This window comes from Cervus elaphus, unplaced genomic scaffold (assembly GCF_910594005.1).
Source record: "Cervus elaphus unplaced genomic scaffold, mCerEla1.1, whole genome shotgun sequence".
Classification (NCBI taxonomy): Eukaryota; Metazoa; Chordata; class Mammalia; order Artiodactyla; family Cervidae; genus Cervus; species Cervus elaphus.
This window is the reverse complement of record NW_025316762.1, coordinates 9835-33167: the sequence shown is the minus strand read 5'-3', so window position 1 is coordinate 33167 and position 23333 is coordinate 9835. Positions and strand designations below refer to the sequence as shown.

Genomic DNA, 23333 nt, shown 5'->3' with positions numbered 1-23333 from the left:
TCAAAAGTGTGGAAATACGAGGAGCAGGAAAAGTGGGAAAAACACGAGGAGAAGAAAAAGGGGAGAACAATACGAGGAGCGAAAAAAAAAAAAAAGAAAAATACGAGGAGCAGAAAAGGGGGAAAAATAAGAGGAGGATCAAAAGTGTGGAAATACGAGGAACAAGAAAGGTTTGAAAAACCCGAGGCGAAGAAAAAAGGGAGAAGAATACGAGGAGCAAAAAAAAAAAAAGAAAAAGAAAAATACGAGGAGCAGACAAGGGGGGAAAATAAGAGGAGGATCAAAAGTGTGGAAATACGAGGAGCAAGAAAAGCGGGAAAAACACGAGGAGAAGAAAAAGGGGAGAAGAATACGAGGAGCAAAAAAAAAGAAAAATACGAGGAGCAGACAAGGGGGGAAAATAAGAGGAGGATCAAAAGTGTGGAAATACGAGGAGCAAGAAAAGTGTGAAAAATCCCAGGAGCAGGAAAAGGGGAGAAAAATACGAAGAGCAAAAAAAAAAAAAAAAAAAACAGAAAAATACGAGGAGCAGAAAAGTGTGAAAAATAACAGGAGCATCAAAAGTGTGAAAATACGAGGAGCAAGAAAAGTGTGAAAAATCCCAGGAGCAGGAAAAGGGGAGAAAAATACGAGGAGCAAAAAAAAAAAAAAAAGACGAGGAGCATGAAAAGGTGTGAAAAATGCGAGGAGCATGAAAAGGTGTGAAAAATGCGAGGAGCCAAAAAAAAAAAAAATCCCCTGAGAGTTCTGCCCCGCCCTCTCCTCTATCATCTTAAGCTGCTGGGCAATGTGATCATCACACATATTTTCACATCCTTTAAAAAAAACATAGTTTTAAAAAAAATGCCTAAATGTAAATGGATGCAAAGTCAGACATTTACAAACAAAAAGGTTCAGAGCAGACTTTGGTTTCATTCAAACCAGAAACACTCTTAAAAAGCATTACAGAGAGTAAGGACAGTGCAGAGAGCAGGAACAACGTGGCTAGAATCTAGTAAATGCATGTGAAATTCTACCATAGAGTTTGTTTTCAATCCATGTGGAGGGGAGGGTGCGAGGGAGGGGAACATTATTACAGTCCCCCAGGGGTGTCTCCTCCTCTGACAGGCCATCATCATACAACAGTGAGTCGGATGGGGTGGACACGGCCAGGTCCAAGTAGTCCTGGAAGGGAGAGAGACCTGGTCACTCCTGGAGCAGGTCATTGCTGGACATGCCCACCCCTCCCCACCCCCGCCCTGCCTGATAGCAGAAGCCCCAGCCGAGTCCCACCCCGCACCTATCAACCTCTCGCCAGATCTGAGCCCCTGGCCAGGTCTGTCAGCATGAGTTCCCCCAGCCTCTGGTCCTCATCACAGAAAATCACCTCTTGGAGGCAGAAATGTGTTCCCTCATTGTTCTGGTCCTCTCTCTGCAGCGCTAGGGGCACCAGGCCCAGCACTGGAGAACAGGCCTGTTTATAAAACCTGAGGCTCTGGGATTGCAGTCCCGTGACTCATGTGGGAAGGCCAAGACACATTCCCCATCTGCTCCACACTTTCTGGCTTCCCTCCAGGCACTCCTGCCATCTCCAATATCAAGTCAGGACCAAGAAATCTGAGTCATCGGTGTGGGTTTTGCATAAGATGCTGCTAGAGGCTTCAGCTCCCAAGCAGGATGATTTGTGAGGACCGGCTACTTCCACTGCCCTGGTTAAAGGTGTCAAGAATGCTTCCAGTGTGTTTCTGGCTGGTTCTCAGCACTGTTCTAGGAAAGCTGTTTGTAGGCATCAGCTATTACCTCTGTTTAGGGCAAATCATAGGATGTGCCCAAACGATACACCAAGGTTGGGTTTTATTCCAAGGGGCCCAGTCCATGCATCTTGCCTTCCATGTTTGGAGAAATGACAACTTTCAGTAACTGTGTCAATTTAAGGATGAAACCACCAGAGGGCAAGCAAGGTCTGTGTCTATTTTCTTTACTTGCATCCCCAGCATCTAAGGCAGAATACAGGAGGCAGCCCATTGCCCAATCAATATTAGTGAAAACTGTGTTGATTTCCTCTATCACCTAGAGTTGTAAACTGGAGGCACACAGATATGTTGTTTGGCCCACACTGAGCTTTTGGAAATTGCTATAAAAACTGGGAAACATAAACATCCCTTAAAAAGCCCTGGCATGCTGGCACTCTTATTCCTACAGGTTACATTGTCTATGGTAACAGGTCCTTCAGAGCCAGCTGGTAGGTTACTATTTGTCACAGTTTCCACTGCTCCCTTCACTTCCCACCCCTAGCCAGACCCTTCATAGAATCTGAATTTAGGACACATTCATTCCAACTTTACTTCCTCAAGTTCCATTATTGAAAATAATTTTGTTTGGCTTTGGCATATCTTCTTCCCACCCCTGTCTGTGGAGGGCTCTTCCTAAGTGTCAAGGTAAAAATCCTGGTTTCTCCCTAATTTCAAGAAGTCCAAGAGGCCTGGATTAAGGATAAAGGTTCGTGCCCGCCCCCCCCCCTGCCCCCAGTCTGCCCTGCCCCCTACCAGGAGACGACATGACCATCTCACTCTGCACAGCCGCACTCTGCCTTTGTATTGGGAATTCCATGAACTGGGGTGAGGGAAGTGGCACCAGGGATTGGCTCCGGGTACTCACTCTGCTCTTAACCATCATCTTAGATATCTAGGTCTTTGCTGATGTCGGCAAACACTGGCCTCTTGTCTGGTTCCCGCTTCCAGCACTGCAGCATTAGACTGTACCTGGTGAGACAAACAGGTGGGTGGTGACAATCCAGCAAGGATTGCCCAGTCACAACCACCACACCCAGTACAGTGCACCTGGGCCCCAGAGGCTCTGGTCCAAAATCCCAAAGCTGTTCCTGTGTCACTGACATCCTTCTCTGAGTTGGGCCAGGGTATGATGGGTCAGCAGGGGCTCACAGTGTCTGGCGCTGTGGTCCAGCCATGCTTGTTATGGCAGCTAACGCAGAAATGCCAGTCCTTAAAACTCTTATGAAGGATGAACTGTGTATGAACACAAAAACCTGCCAAGCACACTCTGTCTTGCACCTCCCTCCCTCCCTCCCCTGGGGCTCTGGCAGGGCTGCAGGGGCCACCTTGTGGGTGAGTGCTGGGCCTGTGCCTGCCAGTCTAGGGTGCCCAGGGAGGCAGCACCTACTCACCCTTGCACTCCCACAGCCCTGAGCCAGGCACATGGCAGGTGCATGACAGACTTTGTAGAATGAATGGACCAGTGTGTGTCTAACTATGGATGACCCCCTTCTCATGTGTTCTCAACCTGTTCTCCAAGGATCATCTGATGGAACCACCATTTGATGAGAAGATTCTGGTGCCCTCAAGCTGAAGTCCAGGTGCCATCTGCCTGCTCTTTGTCTGCCTTGGTGTCTCCACTTGGGCGCTCCCCTGTATGTACCCCTGGGGCCATTCTGAATTACCTGCCCCTCCCCAAGCATCCTGGGACAGGTCTCTAGCCTTAGACTGAAGCTGCTCCCTCATCCTTCCACCACCTCTCCTGGGGTCCTGCTCCCCCTCAGCTTGTAAGTCCCCCCAGGAGGCCCACCCAGCCCCCAGTGGAATCTGGGTCCCCAGCATCTGCCATCATGCCCAAGGGTGGTTCTCTGTCATCTGTGCCTTTGTCTTAGCCCGTTGCTTCCAGCTGCCCAGCTCGCCTAGGGCTGGCACCCAGGGCTGCCCAGCAGTGGGAAAGGATGAGTGTGCATGACCCCACCCCTCCAAAACCTGGAGTGTCAGTGGCTGGGGAGGCTGGACCAGAGAAAGCATGCTCACATCTCCTCGCTGCAGTTGTCTGGCCTCTCCATCCGATAGTCTGTCTTCAGAAGGTTGAAGAGCCGCTCTGGAGGAATCCCAGGGTAGGGGTTGCCGCCCAGGGTCACAATCTCCCACAGCAGGACACCAAAGGACCACCTGCAGAACCAGAGGGCCAATGAGCGACTGCACTGAGTCTGTGGCATCCTCAGCGCCCCAGATATCCTCCCCCTGGGCAGCAACAGGACCCGAGTTCCCTGTACAGAGAGTGGTCCAAGTGCCCACAGTTTCAGCCTAGGCTGACCAGACAGATGGAAGTGGAATGGAGGCGGGACCAGGTGTCTGCCTGCCCTGCCCCAACCCCCTGGCAAGCTGCTGCCCAAGCTCAGCCCCCATATCCAAAAAGGGCAGGTGGCTGACTCCTGAGGTGAAGCTCTGTAGCATCAGAGACGGCACAGGGAATGCAAATGAGCACAGTGAAAAGCAGGTCAAACTGAGGCCACAGGGCACCAGGGCACTCTGCAAAACCCCTTCACCTTTTCTGTGTGCCTGGAAATTTTCATAAGATGTTAAAAGGAAAAAACACTGCAATGGGAAAATATCAACTGTGAGGGAAAATTTACTGTCAAGTGGGGACAAAATCATCACAAAACAGCATTATCACACAAGCCCGTTTACAGTAATAAAGAATGCCTGCATGCCACGGACAACTCTAGGCAAGGCCTGTGAGTGCTGGCCGTAGTTATTTTGGGATGGTGGGGCCCCATTGACTTTTAGTCTCATTATGCTTTCCCCTGCATTTCCAGTTGTTTTACAGTCCACTTGGTAATCAGAACACAGCTGTTAAAACTGTTTAAGAATTGCCTTTTCACAGCCTACTTTATTTAAAACATGCAAGGCTGTTTACAGCAGAACATTTGGAAACAAGTCTGTTGTGGTTTTCAAAACAATTGAGAATGCAGTTGGACTTGGAAGACTTGAGTTTTGGTCTTGGAGCAGTTTGGGTACCGGAAACCCATTCAAGGTCACTCCACCCTAAACCTGTCTCTGGGTGGGGACCAGTCTCCAGGGACCTGCTTGAAGCCCGCTCACACTCAGGCTCACAGAGAGGGAACTGTTCAGCTGGGACTGTGTGTCACTGAGATGTCCAAAGAGAGGGCAGGGGAGGTGGGGGAGGCAAGGGGGCTGCAGCTATGGCTCACATCCTCATGCATTCCACCGTGGCACTCAGAACTACTGCCTGGGCCTTTGCCATTTGCTGTGTGAGTACACAAAGCTTCCCCATCCACAGCCCCCCAGTTTGGGGAGGTCACTCTGGACGGCTGGAATGAGCTGACAGGGACTCAGGGCAACTCTGTTCCCCAGCAGAGCTGCCCAGACAGGTGCATACATGTAACCTCCACCCCAGGAAGGCAACACCCAGACTCACACATCACTCTGGGTGGTGTAGATATGATCAAAGAGGGACTCAATGGCCATCCACTTGACTGGGATCCGACCCTAAGGAAGGAGTGAAAGAAAGGCATTAACGTTGCTCTGAGATCCTAGGAACTGGTGTGTGTGGGGGACACATCTCAGGCTCTTTCAGCTCTTAGGGAACACTGAGTAATGACTCCAGTGTGTTCCTGGGTAGAGGCCAGCAGCCCAGCCTCACAGGGGCTGGAGTCCTAGCCCCGCCTTCCTAGGCTTGGCTGAGACCCCCGAGGGAGTCAGTCGGCCTGCCCACAGCTATACAAGGTGTGCTGGTCATGCACCACATCCCAAGGAATTGATGCTAAGTGCAAGCCAGGCCCCACTGTGGTCACTTCTCGGGAGATCAGGGGCACTGCACCCTGGGTGCTGCCCAGTGGGTAGGCTGGAAGCACTTCCATCAAGATCTCCCCTGATTTCTGAGGGTGAAGGGGTCTGGGAAGCCAACATCCAGTGTTTCCATCTTGGGAATTTCTGACACAAATGAACACACTAAAGGCCTTTCTAAGAAGCTCTGAGCGAAGAAATCAATGTGAGTGTCTTGAGTCTGATTTTTCCCTTATTTTATCCCAGGGCCCTTTTAGCATCCTCTAAAAGACTGTCCTCCACCATGGAGAGGCTGGAGTTCAACCTAACAAATCCTTTCTAATGCAACTTAAGAAATAGCTTTTTGGTACAAATAGATCAGCGGGCTTTCCTGGTGGCTCAGTGGTAAAGAATCCACCTGCAGTGCAGGAGATGCGGGTTTGATCCATGGGTCAGGAAGATACCCTGGAGGAGGAAATGGCAACCCACTCCAGTATTCTTGCCTGGGGAATTCCATAGACAGAGGATCCTGCTGGGCTACAGTCCATGGGTCGCAAAGAGTCAGACACGACTGATCGATTAAACAACAACAAACAGGTCAGCATCAAGGCACAATCAATTAAAAAAAAGGCATTTGCTTTGGATTTTAATGCATTTATTGTACTTCTTTTTTTTTTTTTAAAGTACTATTTAGGATTCATACCCTACATGAAGTGTGACTGCTTCGAGGGTGTGTGTTTCTAACAATGCAACCTGCAGGCTGTGCTCTCAGGGGCCGAGCTTGGGCACCTTGTGCTTCCTTGCTGGGTGACACAGGGCCTTCCCGAGGACCAGTGCATCAACAGGAAGTTCCATCCAGCCCCCTCCACGGGGTAGGGAGCACCCCTCTCCACTTCCCCTTCAGCACTTCTAAGATGTGCTGTCACAACAGAAACCCCACAAGAAATCAAATGTCATCCTCACAGCCCCAGGAGCACCTGGGCTTCACTCGCCCCTCAGAGCAAAGCTGAAGTGTATGTCGTGGCTTTCTGTGTTTTTCTTTTTGAGCAGCATCTGTTCTGAATGCCAGCTTAGCTGTGTGTCTTGAGGGGGCCTGTGATCTTCCCTGTCTAGTCTGTCACAGGGAGGCTACTAGAAAGGGGTTGGGAGGATAGCAGCACCAAGAAAGTCAAGACCAATGTCACAGGGAAGGGGACCATACCAGGGAACCAGGTTTCCCAAGAAGGTCCCCGAACCACCTGTTTTAGTGACTTGGAAAAAGCTTCCCAAATCTCTACACTGTAACTCTGGACTTTGTCTCCAGGATCCTCCTGATTGCCTTCCAAACTCACTTAGTCAGCCGTTCCTAGGCCCTTGGACCAGGAGCATACCCTGCTGTAAAGTGGTTCAATCCTTTCTGTAAAGAATGACTAGCAAGCTTGGGTTTAATTCATTTCTTTTCCCCAAGCAAAGGACTAAAGTTACACAGAAAGTAAAACAGTGACCTTCACTCTGCAGCAGTGAGAGGAGCAACTGCAGACAAGAAGATTGTTATTTCTGCAGTGGTGGGTGACCTTTAGAAGTGATAGTGATGAAAAGTGAGAGAAGCTGCAGGAACCCCACTCCCAGCAGGGAGCTCCAAAACAGCACGTGTGGCTGTGAGGAAGAGAAGGAACAGGCTCAAGACTGAGTCCTGCTCTGGGTCTCTGGGGACCCAGGACTAGGAAAGAGTTCGGGGATGAGGACTGGAAGTTTGCACTCTAAAAACCCGCTTTATCTTCCTCAGATCAAAATCTGTCCCCACCCTGTGGGCTCCCTGACCATGCCCTCTGCCCTCAGGCCATCACACCCCAGAGCCTGGTACCTTGCTCCTCTTCACGTAGGAATCCTCTTCATAAACATCTCGGGACAGACCAAAATCTGAGATTTTCATCCTGTGGCCCTCGGCTACCAGGATGTTTCTGGCTGCCAAGTCCCGATGGACAAGCTGTGGAAAAGACAACAGCAGGGACCCCTGAACCCCGGGCCAATCGCTGGCGGAGGGGGCGCGGGGCTGGGGCGGCACGCACCTTCATCTCAGCCAGGTACTGGATCCCTTGTGAGATCTGCCAGGCAAAGGAGACAAGGTCGCCCATGGTCAGGGCCTGCTCCTCCAGGTTGTCCAGGTAACTGGAGTTGCGGCTGCCCCCGCTGCCCACGTAGCCAGGTCCCGCCTTGCGGCTCTCTCGGAGGAAGCCCCGCAGGGAGCCGTACTTGGCATACTCCACGATGAGGAGCAGTGGCCCTAGGGGCAGAGCAGTAGGTACGTGGGCTGGCTGCTTAGGTGACCCTGGGCAGGCAGAAGTTGGGCCAGCACGGGGCAATCGCTTCCAGCAGCCTGAGGACTCAAGCCTCAGCTCACTCTCCCATCACTCTGCTCTCCACCTTGCAGCACTATGTTACTTCAGTCATGTCTGACTCTTTGTGACCCTATAGACTGTAGCCTGCCAAGCTCCTCTGTCCATGGGATTTTCCAGGCAAGAAGAGTGGAGTAGGTTGTCATGTCCCCCTCCAAGGGATCTTCCTGACTCAGGGATTGAACCCAAGTCTTTTACATCTCCTGCATTGGCAGGCAGGTTCTTTATCACTAGTGCCACTTGGGAAGCTCCTCCATCTTGCAGGGGCTTTGGATTCCAAAGCCAGCTGCCTGGACAGTTGACCACAACCTCTTTCCTGGGTGTCCAGGGCAAGCAGTCACTGCATTTGAAGCTGCCCTGGGAGATAACCACTGCTGCTCGGATGTCAGGAACTTTCTGTACCCCTGGTCTTGCCACAGTATGGCCTGGGGACAGCTGATGGAGGCAGAGGTTCTGGACTGCCCCTGGCCACCCTCTCCCTGCCCTGCCTGCTCTCAGGCCACAGTCCTCCCCGAGGCCCGGCCCTGAGTGCTACTGGTGCCCCTGCTGCTCTCTCCCTGTCGGCCTCCCATCTCCCTCACACCCGAAATACACATGCACCCACGCGCACATGCACACACACACACACACACACACACACACACACAAAGTGGGAGGCCCCCAGGGTGGCAAAGCAGTTTTGGAAGACTAATAGAGCAAAATGCTCTTATGTGAAAAATGATCTGCCATTGCCTTTGCCACCCCAGGCTGGGGTGGGGTTGAGATCACCTGGAGGTTATGGCATATCTAGTAGGTGCCCAGGAGACACTGCTCATCTCTGGACTTCCCTGTCTTAAGGGCTCAGCCTGGGGCAGGGTGCTGACAACCAGGATGTCGCCAGAGACCCCAGGGAACACTCCTGTGGCAGCCCTCATGGTCCACTGACACACAAGTTTCAGGCAAGAGCCAGAGAAACCATGCTTCCAGGAAGAGAGAGGACAGGTGCCAGAGAAGAAAAGGATGGGGATGAGGGAGAATGCAGAATGGAGCAGCCCAGAGCCCCTGGCTTGTGCCCAGCAGCTGCTAGTCCCCGGCTGGTCTTACCATCCTGGCTGCAGGCCCCGTACAGCTTGATGACTTGCGGGTGGTTGACCTGCTTCAGGAGGTTGAACTCTGATAGCAGGTCCCACAGCTCGCTTGGGGAGGCATTCTCTGAAATGCACAGAAACAAAGCAGGTCACAAAGTCCCTGCTACCACCATGCTGGGTCACAGGCGCAAACGAGGGGTCTACACAGACTTGTCTCCTTCCCAGACATCCTACTCAGGTTCAGACTGAGGCCTGCCAGGACCTCACTGCTTGGAGCTACTCTCAGCCCATGGGAGGGTCAACAGCGGCCTCAATTGCCTACAGGGAGTAAGAACCAGAGGAGCGCACTTCCATGTGAGCAGAGTCTTTCCATGGAAAGCCTTCTGGGCTGGGCTATGCATGCAAATGGCATTATTTCCCTGCAATCACCATCTCTCAAAGACAGTGGCGTTAACCCTTCATTAACCCTTCTGGGGAGGTAAAGGGACTCCCTGGTGTCCCCAAACACCTGCCAACCAAGCACTTGGCAAAGGGGGGTGAGGCCCTGGAGAAAGGTGAAGGCCATGAGACTTCACAGAAGTCGTCTTGCCATGCTGAGTGTGTGTTTTCCAAGGGCAGAGATAGTTGTGCTCAGGAGCTTGGGTGTGGAGGTCTCCTGGCCAACTGTCCTCCTGGGTCATGGCCCCACATCCCACTGCCCAGTTGTGCCACTGCCTCTGGCTGTAGACTTGTCTGGAAATGAGAAGACAGCTGCAAGATGGGGCATTGGAACCCTTTGGACCACACATGAGTGACCCAGGGCCAGTCTCACTGTGCCCTCTTAGGGCCTGGGGTCTCATAGACAAGGGGCAACCCCAGTCTGAGGGCCTGGGTAAGTACACAAAAGTACCCGGCACTGCATGGCTCCCCGACTGCTGAACATCAGAGTGCATCAGCCTAAAATGTGCCCATCACATGGCCACTGGGCCCTCAGTTGGTCAAGCTGAGGCAGAACTCAGCCATGGCAGAGGACTGTCTACCCAGTCCCTGCTGAGAAGCAGCAGTGAGGATACCCAGCATGTGCTAAGACTGGGGCAGTGCTGGCCCACTAAGGGCTGGGGGGGATGGGGACTGGGAAAGGCAGGGACCTGGGGGACAGGGGCCAGTCCTTACAGGTGGTCTCTTCACCAGGACCTCAGTGGACGCTTGGCGAAAGAAATTAATGGGGCAGACTGAGGTGGGGAGAGCTGTCGGTTTTGAACTTAAGGGCTTTTAATTTAAACTCGGATCTTTACCCAACATTGATACACAAGCAACATGGCTCTGAAAGCTTTCAAGGGAGGAATGTCTTACCCTGCTTCTCCAGGGACCACACCAGCCCACATCATCCATGGTGGAGGTCCCTAGACTGCAGCCACTCAAGAAGAGCAGGGGAGGCGTATTGGTTCTTCAGGAGGCAGCAGGCTGATTGCCAGAGTCCTGGCTGTCATAAGGGCTTCATCCACCCACTGGGGCCCCCGCAGGTGTGAGTGGCAGAGCCCCCTGTGTACTGCCTGGGCACGTACCTTTCAGCATCTTCACAGCCACAGTCGTGTACCCTGCTTTGCCTTTCAGCCGAAAGGCTGTGGCCTTGACCACTTTTCCAAATTCACCTTCTCCCAGAGTTTTTCCAAGCACCAAGTTCTTCCGTGGGAATTCCCACTTGGGATCCTCCTACATTGGGTTTGAAGGAAAAAGAGAGGGAAGAGAGATGGCGAAGGTAAGAAGAAAGGAAGAAGGCAAGAGCCGGCGGACAAGCTCCATGTGCAGACGGCCAACTGTCACCTGAAGTGACAGGTGACAGTCACCATGTCCAAGGGCAAGACCCCACAGTCAGGCCCTGAGGTGCCATGACAAGATGCGTCCCCCCACAGGAAGGCAGGTGTTGCCACAGACTGGCTGGACTCCGTATGCTCATACCCTCACTGGCCTCCATCTACTATAGATGCCCTGGGCCACCTCAGGCCCAGGGCCTGGTATCTCCAGTGAGAGAGTCAGGGTTTACTCAGCACCCACAGGTGCTCACAGGGGGACCACAGCCTCTTCCCTGGGACTCAGGCCCAAGCCTCATGGCACCACCTCTGTTTTGGACACCAGGCACTGACAGTGGCCCAGGCTCCAGGACTTCCAAGAGAACTCAAGTGGCAGCTGTGGCCCCAGTTGCCTACCAGCCCTGCACTCCCAGCTACAGGATGGGGTGTCAAGAACACCTTCCTGGTGTGGCAGCCTCTAGAAAGTTACCACTGTGCCCCTCAGGTACCCCCCCATCCCTCCCTGACAATGTGTGGAAGAGTCTGCTCCTCCCACAGCCCAGCCACTGGCCAGAACTTGCACACACCGGCCTTCCCAACACACCATGCCCACTGAAGACCCCTCTGGGGTGGGGTCTTCCCAGACCCCAAGACTGGCTCGAAGACCTGAACTCTGGGGATGCTGAAGCCTGTCTGGAACCTGCCTTCCCGTCAGCACTGGATGCCCAGGTCCCCAAGTCTTGCTGTGGCTGGGTGTGGGCATGGCTCCAGGGGCTGCTTATGATGTGCCTGGCAGGCTCGCCTAACCCACAGACACACACTGGTGACCCACTGCCCCCCCCCCAGGGACCAGAACCCTGTGTTCTTACGTCTGGGAGCAGAGGCAGGCTCCTCTAAGCACCACGGCCAGGGGCGCCTTCCAGCCAGCTCCCCAGGTGTCCTGGTGTCTCAGCTTCCCCAATAACCCATGTTGTTTGTTCTTTAAGTTGCAAAAGAGGCAGTCGTGTCTGACTCCCATGGACTGTAGCCAGGCTCCTCTGTCCATGAGATTCTCCAGTCAAGAATACTGGAGTGGGTTGCCATTTCCTCCTCTACCAAGAATCCATAGTCAGGCTCAAAGGTGACAACAGAGTCACCACCACCCTGGTGTCCACACTGCACTGGATAACAGCTGACTGCACATAAAGACTGGGCTAAGAGGGGATATCTCTCATTTGTTTCTCTTTAAAAGTGCTAAAACCCCAAAGTGTCCTCCCCACTTTATGTAAGACAGAACTAAGGCCAAAGGGTCGAATAATGTGTCTAAGACCTCAGAGCTGGTCAGTGTGGTCCTGGGCCTCCGGCCCAGCTCTGGCTTCTCTGCACTCTGGGCTAGAGGCTGAAAGTGGTCCGTGGCCCCCCCCCCCCCCCACAGAAGAACCTCTCTCATTGTGTGTCTCAGCACAAACCGTCAGGGCATATAAGGGAATCAAATGGCTCGTCCCTGGGCCACGAGGGCCATTCCCAGATGTGGTGGCCACAGAGGCCTCCTTCCTGACTTTGCTGGTTCCAAACACTCAGCAGGTGGGAGGTCTCCAGCCCCCAGTCCCCATAGTATTTCAGTCTCCTCAGCAAAAACACTGGAGGGCAGACAGGCGGAGGAGCAGCCTGGCCGGGCAGGAGGTGGTGTCTGAGCCTCCCACACTAACTGCAGGCCCAGACCATGTCATGGAGGAGGAGGCTTGGGCTGATTCTCCCCTCTTGGCAGGCCAGTCACAGAGTCCTGGGGCCAGGCTCCCCTGATGGTGCCTGAGAGGCCTCTCAGCAACCCCACTCTCCAAGCCACAGACAGAATCCCCTCCTGGCTGCGGCCAGGCCCCCCACCTGCCAGTCTCTCTCGCCTGGATGGGGACAGTGTTTCATCATGGGGCTCCTACCCAACAGACTCCCCAGCAGAGCGACCCGTGGAAATGAAGGCAGAACATCAGCCTCCAGCCCTAGGGTGGTCCTACCTTCTGAGAATAAAACCCACACACTCCTCCTCAGGGCCTCCCCCAAGGCTGCATCCTCCAGCACTTGGGGCCTCCGTAGGAGATATCTTAGGTGGGTACAGCATGGCCTGCCCTCTCCTTGGAGCCTAATGGCCCAGATCTCAGTCATTTAAATCCACACCCATCCTTTTCCACACTGATTCACGCTCTCTGCCCCACCCCTGCCTTCTGCCCTCCCTGAAAGACATCTCGGTGGAGGTTAGAAGACAGCTGGAAGCTCACGAGGTCCTCCTGGCAGGCAAGGATGCAACAACCCCAAGGGCCCTGCCCCTTCTGTCCCCCCCTCCTTCCCCAGCTGCCCTAGACCAGAGGCTACCCACATGGCTACCTGGAAGGGCTGCCTCCCTGGCCCTGCTGCCACATGGAGAACCTCACCGGGAACTTGAAGGTGTCCACTGAGACCTGGTTCTCCATGGAGTCCAGAGAGGGCCGGCAGGCACCAGATGAGGAGTAGCTGACCGGAAAAGCTTGGGCGGGTCGACAGAAGGTCATCTCAGCCGAGGCAATGGGCGGCTTGTGGGCATTCTTGCAGTAGCGGTGGATGCAGAAGGTGGACAGCAGCACAGACAGCAGCACAGATACGATGGAGAAGACCACAGCTGCCGTGATCACTGTGCAGCAGAGGTCATCACGCAGGGTGTCTGCGGGCGAGTAGGGGCTGTGAGAGTAGACACCCCACAAGGGGGACCCCCAATACCCAACAGAGCCACACCTGTGACAGCCAGGAAGTGGCTGCTGTGACCGACTGTGAGCTGCCTGCCAACACTCCTGACCCATGGCAGGTACTGTTCTGTATGTTTTTGCTACAAGAGACTATTATTGCCCTTTTCTGGAAGGAATGAGCATTTATAAACATCCTGCCTGAGGTCACACACCAGAGGTTGTGCACCCCTGCACCTCCCCCACCCTGGAACGTTGCACTGAAGCCAGAGGCCCAGGGGCCCGGGGGGTGGGAGAAGTTCTTCTCCTGCATTCCTAATATCTTCTGTATTTTCTTCATGTTCAATATATAGTGGAGAGGAAAGACAAGTGGCCCAGGATCTGGGCCATGCAATGACCACCCAAATGCCAGAAAAGCTCCCCATGTGTTCAGTGGGGCCCCCCTGTTCTAGAAGAAGCACCTGGAGGGTGCTGGGAGGGGGGACCCAGCTGGCCAATGCCACAGGCCCAGGAAAGGCTCTACACAGGCACAGTCTGAGGAGATGCTGAGCTATTTGGTGGAATAACTAGTTTTCCAGCCCAATCTTTATTATAGAACTTGAGGCCAGGGAATTCTTTGGTGGTCCAGCAGTTAGGACAAGGAGCTTTCACGGCTGTGGCCAAGATTCAATCCCTGGTTGGGCACCTAAGATCCCATAAGCCTTGCCAAAAAAAAAAAAAGGAACTTCGGGCCACAAGGCAGTCTTAGTAGCCTTGAGCCAGCTCCTTGTCTGCACACATGGGGGAACCAAGACCCCAGGGAAGGAGGAAGATCTCCTAGGTTTCTCTTCCTTCCTGCAATCTTCTCCCTTGCTCCCTGGAGGCTCAGGGAGGTGTGGGGATCCCGGCCAGCTGTGCCCCCCACCCCCCCACCCCCAATGCACCTTGGCTATCCTCCGGCTCGCAGAAGCACTTCTTCTTCTCAGGGAAGCAGTTGCAGATACCGAAGCCAGCTTTAATCCCCCGGCGCTCCCCAGGTTCGTGCCCACCAATGATGCTGCCGCCCCCTGAGGACAGACACCACCCACTCAGCAGCCCACTCTCAGCCTCCAGGGGGACCTGGCCAGCCAGGACCACCAGACAGGATCATGAGAGGCCCCTCCCCACCTGATGTCAGCACTCTCACGCCCAGGGAGCACAGTGAGATCAGAAGTCTAGGTCACCCCAGGCAAGAGCCTCAGCATGCATGCATGTGTGCTAAGTCGCTTCAGTCAGGTCGACTCTTTGCAACACTGTGGACTGTAGCCCACCAAGCTCCTCTGTCCATGAGATTCTCCAGGCAAAAATACTGGAGTGGGTCACCAGGCCCTTCTTCAGGGGATCTTCCCAATCCAGAGATCAAACCTGCGCATCTCCTACATTGGCAGGTGGGTTTCTTTACCACTAGCGCCATCTGGGAAGCCCCAGTTGCAGCATGATGAGCCCCCAAACCAGCTCCCTGGCTGCAGCAGGTGAGAGGAGGAACCCACAGGCTGCCCTGGGCCCAGGTCAAGGTCCACACTTGGTTACTTTTCAGAAGCAGAAAAGGGGCAGAGGGGGCAGCTGGCAGTCAGCAAAACGGGGGACAGGGAGTCGTGCCCCATGAGTTGGCTAGAGCAACACTGGAAGGGTGTGGGTCAAGCCAGCAAGCTCTAATTTGGGGGGAGGAGCGCCTTTATTAAAAAAAAATGTTAGGAAAGGGCTCAGCACGCAAAACCCAGAAGCTTGGCTGGTCTGGCTGAAATGCAGGTGAGAGTCCAAGCCCCTTTAGCTTGTTACTCCCCCCACCCAATCAGGCTCCTGCTCGCTCAGAGTCACGGTGCAGGCTCATCGGGCTGCTTACGGAGGCAGTCCTTGGGGCAGATGTTGGGGTCTCTGCTCTCCACGGCATCACAGTGTCCATCGGGGCAGGTCCTGATGCTGGGGGAGCAGGTGGAGAAGTTCCTGGTTATCCCTACAACACAGAGTGGGCAGTTATGACCACAAGGGAGCAGCTGCCCTGTTCAGACTGCAGAGCCAGGAGGGTCATACCCCAGGGCCTTCCAGGTCAACCCTGTACCCCACCCCATCCCCTGCAAGGAAGAGCAAACTGAGATCTGAGCAGAGAAGAATCACACACAGAGCCCTACCAGCAGGGCATCCCTGAGGTACAGGGCAGCCAGGATGGTGGGGGCCAGAGGAGCCAGGCAGTCCCAGAGCTGTGCCAGGCTCACATCAGAGAGGCCAGAAGAGACCAGATGAGGCTGGGACCCTCTCTAGGCTGCACTGTGGGTGGGACCCTCAGATTGGTGGGCCCAGCTGGCAGCCAGTTACTGTCCACACCCAAGGCTGCTCAGGTCCCTCCTATTTGGGTCCATGTCCCCTGGGCTGGGAACTCCTGGGTAGAGCCTCTCTGAAGACCACTTTGGATATTTTGAATTATTTTAAGGTTTGTGTTTTCATGAAGTAAAGCCAACCATAAATGACATGTCAACAGTGTAGTCTACCTTAATTCCTCCACTTCTTGGATGCACAGTAATATTACCAAGAGATCTTCGAAAAGTGTCTGTGAACTATGTGTTTAAAAGCATTGGGTGAATGGGGGAAGAGTGGGGAGAAGGGATAGTCAGGGAGTTTGGGATACACATGTATACACACTATATTTAAAATAACCAACCAGAACCTACTGTATAGCACATGGAACTCTGCTCAATATGCTATAAAAACCTCAACGGAAAAAGGATTCGAAAAAGAATATATACACGTATATGTATACCTGAATCACTATGCTGTACACTGGAAACTGACACAACATTGTTCATCAACTATGCTCCAATATAACATAAAAAGTTAAAAAAAAAGAGAAGGCATTGGGTGAATATAGTGGCTCAGATAGTAAAGCGTCTGCCTGTAATGCTGGAGACCTGAGTTTGATCTCTGGCTTGGGACAGTCCCTGGAGAAGGAAATGGCTACCACTCCAGTATTCTTGTCAGAGAATTCCATGGACAGAGGAGCCTGGTGGGCTACAGTCCACAGAGTCCCAAAGAGTCAGACACGAGTGAGCGACTAACACTTTCAATTTCACATTCACAACTGCACATGTATTTATGTGTATATGGGTAGAGAAATGGATATATACATGTTAATTACCATCTGGTTTAGGCACCAATACAGAAATTCAGAATTTTAGAATAAAGTAAAAAGAAAACACACACATCTCAACTTTGGCCCCGACCTTCTCAAGTCCAGAGCGAGCTCAGTCTCAGGCACCTGTGATCCCATCGGTGATAAACAGTTGGAAGGTTCTCTGTTCCCTGCGCTCGTGACCACCCTCTCCTGGCATCAGGAGCCACGGCAGGGACCAAGCGCAGGGGAGGACTAGATGGGCAGGGGTGGGGGGTGTCACAGAGGCTGGCAGGGCCTGCATGCACAGACCCTACTCCCCCTCAGCCCCCATCACACTCCCCACCGCCTGGCTCTGCCCAGGGCCTACCTTTGCCATCTCCCTGTCTCCACTCGCACCTGCCTGTCAGAGAGCCCAGGCCACCGCATTCCTCACATTCGGGCTGCCTCTTGCTGACCACGCAGGACAGGGGGCAGCCAGGCTCTTCAGGCATGTCTAGGGGTGGCAGAAAGCAGTCATGGGGGGCCAGCCTGCCATGGGCACCCATGGGTGCAGGCAGCACTGGCTGGAGCTGTCCCGAGTTGAGCCCAGAGAGGAGGCAGTCACTAAACTCTGGGGGCGCAGGGTAGTGAGGGGGCTGCTGGGGGAGGGGTGGCATCATAGTCACACAGCAGGGGCAGCTAAGGGGCTGAGTATGGAGTGGGGATGGGAGGTGGCCAGACTCATCCAGGGACACGCAGGACACCCAATTAAACTTGAACTTCAGAGAACAGTGAATACCTGCTTTGTGTAAATATGGCCCTAATATCACAGGGACATAGGGGAGTTTGTCTTCTAATTCACTGCAAAGGCTGCACGAGATGTACTTACACCACAATAATTGCTTGTTGTTTACCTGAAATTCACACTCAACCTGGGTCCTATATTGTACCTGGCAGCCCTAAAACAAGTGCACAGGTAGGTCCTGCTGACAGAGGCGATGGGCAGCAGCGGCCACCCACAATGCTGTCACACTGGACTAAACTGTGTCATACCTCCCCCATCATCCTTCCAGTGCAGCTGTGCGCTGTTTTCTCATCTTACAGAGAAGGAGGCTCAAGAAAGCCCACTGGTCAGTGACGGGGTATAGGACGGCACCCTTCTGCAGGAACAGCCCGAGGCTCTGCCACGCCCCATCCACCCTGACCCTTCCCGCAGCCGGGCACTCACACATCCCTTCCACGGTAACGAGCAGCAGGGCCTGGGCTTGCTGGTGGGTTGGTTTCTCGGTGGCCACCACTGTGTACTGGAGCTGGGAACACTCGGGCCGCTGCAAGGCCTCCGTGTCATTCACGAACAGGGTCCCCGAGGTGTCCTCAGCTGAGGTGACCATCCCCAGGGCGCTGCAGTTGGCGCTGGAGGGCTGCAGCCTGTACTGCACTTGGATGCCGCTGAACTCCTGGCAGTTTTCCACGCAGACTTTCCCAATCTAGGCATGGGATCACGGAACCCTTAGCCAGGTGAGTAGACCACCTGGGACAGTGGCTGGAGGGGCTCCATGCCAGCTGAGTCCCAGGACAGTTTCCCACTCAGCCCAGAGATGGTGGCCCCCAATCTCCCCATCCTCCATGCCCCTGGAATCTGCAGACCCATCTGCCTGCCTGGCCTGGCCTGGCCCTGCGCAGACCGTGACACCACCCTTCATCCCTGCTCCTGGGAGCCGGAGGTGAAAAGAACACAGGGTGCCGGGCTTTGGTTTAGGGACTGGCCCTCCAGGGAGGCGCTTGCTGGCTTGCCCGGCTCACCCCTCACTTGCTCCCTCATTTGGGCACAGAGGCAGCCTGGATGCCTCCCACACACCTCCCTCCCCTCTGGGCAGGGGCCGTCGTGCTCTGGGCACCACTAGGGTCCATCCTCAGTGTCCTGCCTGGGTCACCTGCCTGGTCAGCCAGAGCACAGCACCCGGGCCATAATTCACACAGCAGGGTTGCTGTCCCACCCAGGTCCTGGAGCCTCCTCCGAGACTTGGGCCGGAACCCCTGGGAGAGAAGGGATACTTCTCCAGGGATGCCTCATGGCCACAGTGGTCACTGGGGCCTGAACTCTCCTTTTCCCTCCCTCACCACCCAAGGTGGAGTTAGGGCTGCTGGGGCTTGAGATCAGAAGCTCTGACCAGTCAAGGTCGAGGGCTGCGGGCCTGGCGGCAGTGATGGCACAGGGCCCCCTGCTTGCAGCCACAGGCCAGGCCCTTGCTCAGCCTTGCTCAGGCCCAGGGCAGAGCCAGGCTCCACCAAGCCCACTCCTCATACCACAACAAAACCACCTCCTAGGCTCCGAGCACTTCCTTGTACAGAGCAGGTTCACTTCCACTTTCTCCTGTGATCCTCAAAATTGCCTGAGATCACCACCTTCAATTTATAATCATGAATACTAAGGGGGGGCTGGTGAGAGACAGCAGTGTGTGTAAGGCTGGGCCAAGACTCGGGTCTCTGCACCCTCGTGAGTCCAGGCACAGGGAAAGACTTAGTCGTCAGGGGTGGGCGGTGTTGCAGAGGCTGGCAGGGCCCGCCCTCTCAGACCCCACTCCCACTCAGCCCTCATCACCCTCCCCACTGCCTGGCTCTGCTGACACACCCCTGGCAATGCCTATGCCTGCCTCAGCCCCCCTGGACACCCCTCAGGGCCCCCTGCTTCGTCACCTCTCACCAGCCTTGCCCTCTGCTTCCAGGAAAGGCCTGGCGGGGGTGGCAAGTGGGGTGGCCTGGCCACGTCCAAGGATGTGGCTCTTCTTGTGCTGGGTCCTAAGTGGCTGCCAGGAGCGGAGGTGGCATGGGAACCAACCACAGAAACTGGCAAAGCCACTGTCCTAATTAGGAGATGACCCTAAATGGGATATTCTAAAGGGCACATGGCCACAGCTATGCCATTAGGAGAATGCAGTATGTTAAGTCATGCCTGCCATAACTGCAAGTAAACTTTAAAAAGTGCTTCAGAGAAACATTCTAGAAAGAATTGCACCAAAACGTTAAACACTGGCTGATATGAGGAAAAGAGATCACTCTTATCTATCCCTTATATCCTTTTGATGAATTCTTACCACTTCCCTTTTTTTCTACTTCTAATCACTATTTTCTGATGACAAATGCAAAATAAGCTCTAGCAAACAGACTTGCAGGAAAGTAGGAAATAGAAGCACTTCCTGTCTTTCCTTGCAGAGGTCTCCACTAATGCCTATGTTTGCACACTTGGAAATTTCTGGCAATGAAGACTTGGTTTTGAACATATGGAGCCACCTAAGACCAATACTTCTGCAAACTACTTTTCCCACTTCATTCACCAGGAATGTCTTTCCAAGTCAGCATAGATTTAACTGGCACTGCTCTTTCATTAGTAAAAAATGTAAACATGCTGAGAAGGGAGAGGGCAAAGAGGGGCCCACAAAGCCCACCAGCCCCACTCCTTTCTCCCACGGCCTTAGCCTCCTTGGCTTTGTGCCTGTTGCTCCCCAGGGCCACTCTGTGTGCTCAGGGAGGTGGTGTCCCCCATGTGACCCCATCCTGGGAGTCCCTGCTCCTCCATTCCCCTCCCCAGGCTGGCAAGAGGCCAGGAGCTCACCTGGGCAAAGCGGTGGGCCCGCCGGCTCACGGAGAAGGAGTAGGCACTGGGCAGGCTCAGGCTGATGGGCAGCACGGACACATTGAAGTGGAGGAGGACGACACCCTCCCCCAGGCCCTGGAAGTCTGAGTCGTTGACCAGCACGGCCAGCTGCACAGCCCAGCTCTCCGAGATGGGGAGGCTCTGGTTGAGAACCAGCCCTGCAGGTGGAGGCATGTGATGATAGGTAGGGGCCCTGCCCAGGGTGGAGACCACTGCCCCACGATGCTGCACATCTCCCCTGCAAAGCATTCCCTGGACACATGGGCATACGTGTGACAACAGGTACTTCTACCCACACGGTACACAGACAACAGACCTGGCTGTAGGCACTAAGGTTGAAATATTTTAAATGTGAGTCACTGTGCTGAGCTGAGCCCAGAAGACCCTCCTCAGCTGGGAGGTAACCTCAGTGAGGTGTGTGTGTGTGTGCATGTGTATAAGAAAGATGCATGTCAGGGCAAGGACACACAGGTAAAGACCCACCACCACCACCAGCAAGGTCCCAGAAAGACCGTCCTGGCCCCTGAGAACTTCTCGCAACAGTACCAGCCTCCTATGGACCCTCAGATTCCACAGGCCTCAAGCACCCAGGAGCTTCCACACTCCTGAGCAGTCACCGTGTGCCAAGGCTAAGATCCCCATTTAGTGGAGTACAAAGGAGGCGAGGATCTCTGGGTGCACATGGCATACAGAGTGAGTGTGCAGGGGCAAGGATGACATTTTCCCTTGCACAGAATAGAGGTCATCAGAGCTTGGTGAGGAAGAAGACAGGAAATAGGATTAGGTCAGGCAGAAAGGGGTAAAGGCACCAGTGATCCTGGGTTCCCCAGAAGCAGGCCTCCAAACAAGGATCCAAGCACAAGTGGCATATTTGAAAGGTGATCCTACAAAACATAGGCAGGAGAGCAGGCGAGGGAGGTGGGGAGGTTTGGCAACTGATGAGGACACCCAATCCTGCAGGTGAGCCCTGGGGGCACGTGGTGCTTAGCCCTGAGGGTGGGCACATTTCAGAAGTCAGACAGGACAGTCATCCCAGAACCCTCCAATTTGAGGGCACAGAGCTGCTACTGGACATCAACTCCTGTTAGTGGAGAGTTGCTGGGGGGGGGGTGGTTAAGGATCCCTGGGCACTTGGGCACCTAGGAGGTTGCGGTGAGCCCTGGCGTGGTCAGCACAGGGTAGTGTGGTGGGGGTCCTGCCAGGGTCAGCCTTGGCCTTGGGGCAGTTCAGCGAGAAAGGACAGCCTGTAAACACCCACCAAGGTGGCCAAGGTGAGCCCAGCAGAGACAAAGGCTGGGAAGAGGGTTGGAAGGGGTGGCCACCTGGGGCTGAGAGGGCCAGGACAGGTGTCTACTTGTGCAGGGTGCTGCCCTGCCCAAGGAAAGCAGGTCGCCAGTTCCCCAGGGGGCCCTGTCAGGCCACACTGGTCCCCTCTTACTGTAGTCATGCACGGTTGCCCGCACAAAGCTGCCGTTGGCCTGGGCCAAGGTCTCATTGGGCATGTGCTCCACTCGGAAGGTCCGGAGGGCCTTGGCATCCCCAGAGAGCAGCGTGTTCGTGTACCGTCTCAGGAGCTCCCCAGAGGCTGGCACCACGTCTGCATCGAAGACACGTAACGTGGCTACCACTGTGCCCTGCAAAGAATATGGGGGCCAGTCAGGGCCCCGAAAGCCAGAGCCCATAGGAGGGCATGTGCCCTGCAGGTGGATCAGGTGTGTGCGGTCAGAGCTGGCTCCAGGGACAGCCTGACCAGGGTTCAAGCTGCAAGGGGCCCCCAGCCAGCCTGCTTGTCACCCTTCCTGGGCCACTGCACCTCACCTCTGCAACAGGTGCAATGGCATCTCCAGACTTCCCATGATTATGGGTTAGAACAGATGCCCTGGTGCTCTGTGGAAGACCTCATTCAGGTCCCCACAGTGCAGAGTGGGCACCCCCACTCTCCTTCCAGGAAGCTGGGCCCCGCACAGTGGAGAAGTTAGCTCAATGTCATGCAGTGACAGATGACAGAGCTGGGACCTAAGCACAGTGTCCACCAGAATGCTCTCCTACAGCTTCTTCTGTACCCCAGGCTAGATGGGGTCATGAGGGGGGTTCTGAGTAAAGCCACATGTCATCTCTGCTCTCACTCCTGGCCAAGCTCCACAGTGTTACCATGGAGCTGCCCCGCCAGGCTCATGGGACATTTCCCTACTCCATGTGCTTTCCTCTTGCCCATCCATCCACCAAACCTGCTCCCTGGGTGTCCAGAGAAGCAGGCAACCACAGCATATCCGACCCCGACCCTCCCCTTGCTCCCGCCAGCCTGCCGGCTGCAGGACAGCCCAGGGCCCAGCAGGTGGCAGTCACGCTCCGCCTGCACAGGCAAGAGGAAGGCGGGGCCCCGATGGGAGGGGCGGCGCAGGGACACCCCTGCCGGATCCACTGGCCTGTCTTCCTCCACTCCGGGGTACCCTCCCTGAACTCACTGGCCCTCCCTTGAGGGGCTGACAGCCCGAAGAAGGGAACACCCTCCTGGCAGATGTCCTCTCCGTCTCCTTGGGGCAGTGTGCCCCGCCTCTGCAGTACCACAGTTGTGCCCCTCTGATGCGAGCCCTGATGGTTGAGTCAGAGGCTGGGCACCCTTACCCTCAACCCCACCGGCACCCCAACCCCTCCCCTCACCCGCTTCCCAGGGCAGAGGTCAGCTCGGGGCCAGCGGGGCTGGTCCTCTCTCCTCCTCAGCTGTCCTGGAAACCAACAAAACCCCAACAGACAGACTGATGGACAAATGAAAGACGAATAACCACAGTGATGGTCAGCCACATGTCTGGATGGCTAGATGGACAGCTGAATAGACCGAGGAACAAATGACGAATGGAGAGACCCAGATGCACAACAAAGAGATGACAGACACTAGAGAAGCACCAGACAAACGCATAGGCACCTCCTTCCGCTTGAACTCCACCACCGCGCTGGCACTGTCGACGCCCCCGAAGAAGGTGGGCGCAGAGTCGTCCTCGTCGTACACGGTCACAGGGAAGGGCACCATCACCTCCTCCTCGCGCATGCCCATGCGAACCGTGCACGCGGCCACCAGCTCATACTTCTCCCGCTGCTCACGGTCCAGGGTCCAGCGCGTGCTCACCTCCAGG

The 23333-nt window shown here is 54.8% G+C and overlaps 1 protein-coding gene across 1 annotated transcript; it reads right to left on the bottom strand.

Annotated features, from left to right (window-relative positions):
- Positions 1–892: 892 nt before the first annotated feature.
- LOC122691379 (proto-oncogene tyrosine-protein kinase receptor Ret-like) lies at positions 893–23332 on the bottom strand. The gene is made up of 16 exons (XM_043897955.1): positions 23126–23332; positions 21641–21836; positions 20161–20360; positions 17776–18034; positions 16936–17061; positions 15306–15416; positions 14368–14490; positions 13160–13425; positions 10530–10677; positions 9002–9109; positions 7592–7806; positions 7387–7509; positions 5197–5267; positions 3789–3926; positions 2638–2741; positions 893–1164 (listed from the first exon to the last, which is right to left on the bottom strand). The coding sequence occupies exons 1-15, from the start codon at positions 23252–23254 to the stop codon at positions 2657–2659; spliced, it is 2298 nt and encodes a 765-aa protein (XP_043753890.1). The 5' UTR covers positions 23255–23332; the 3' UTR covers positions 893–1164; positions 2638–2656.
- Position 23333: the final 1 nt, after the last annotated feature.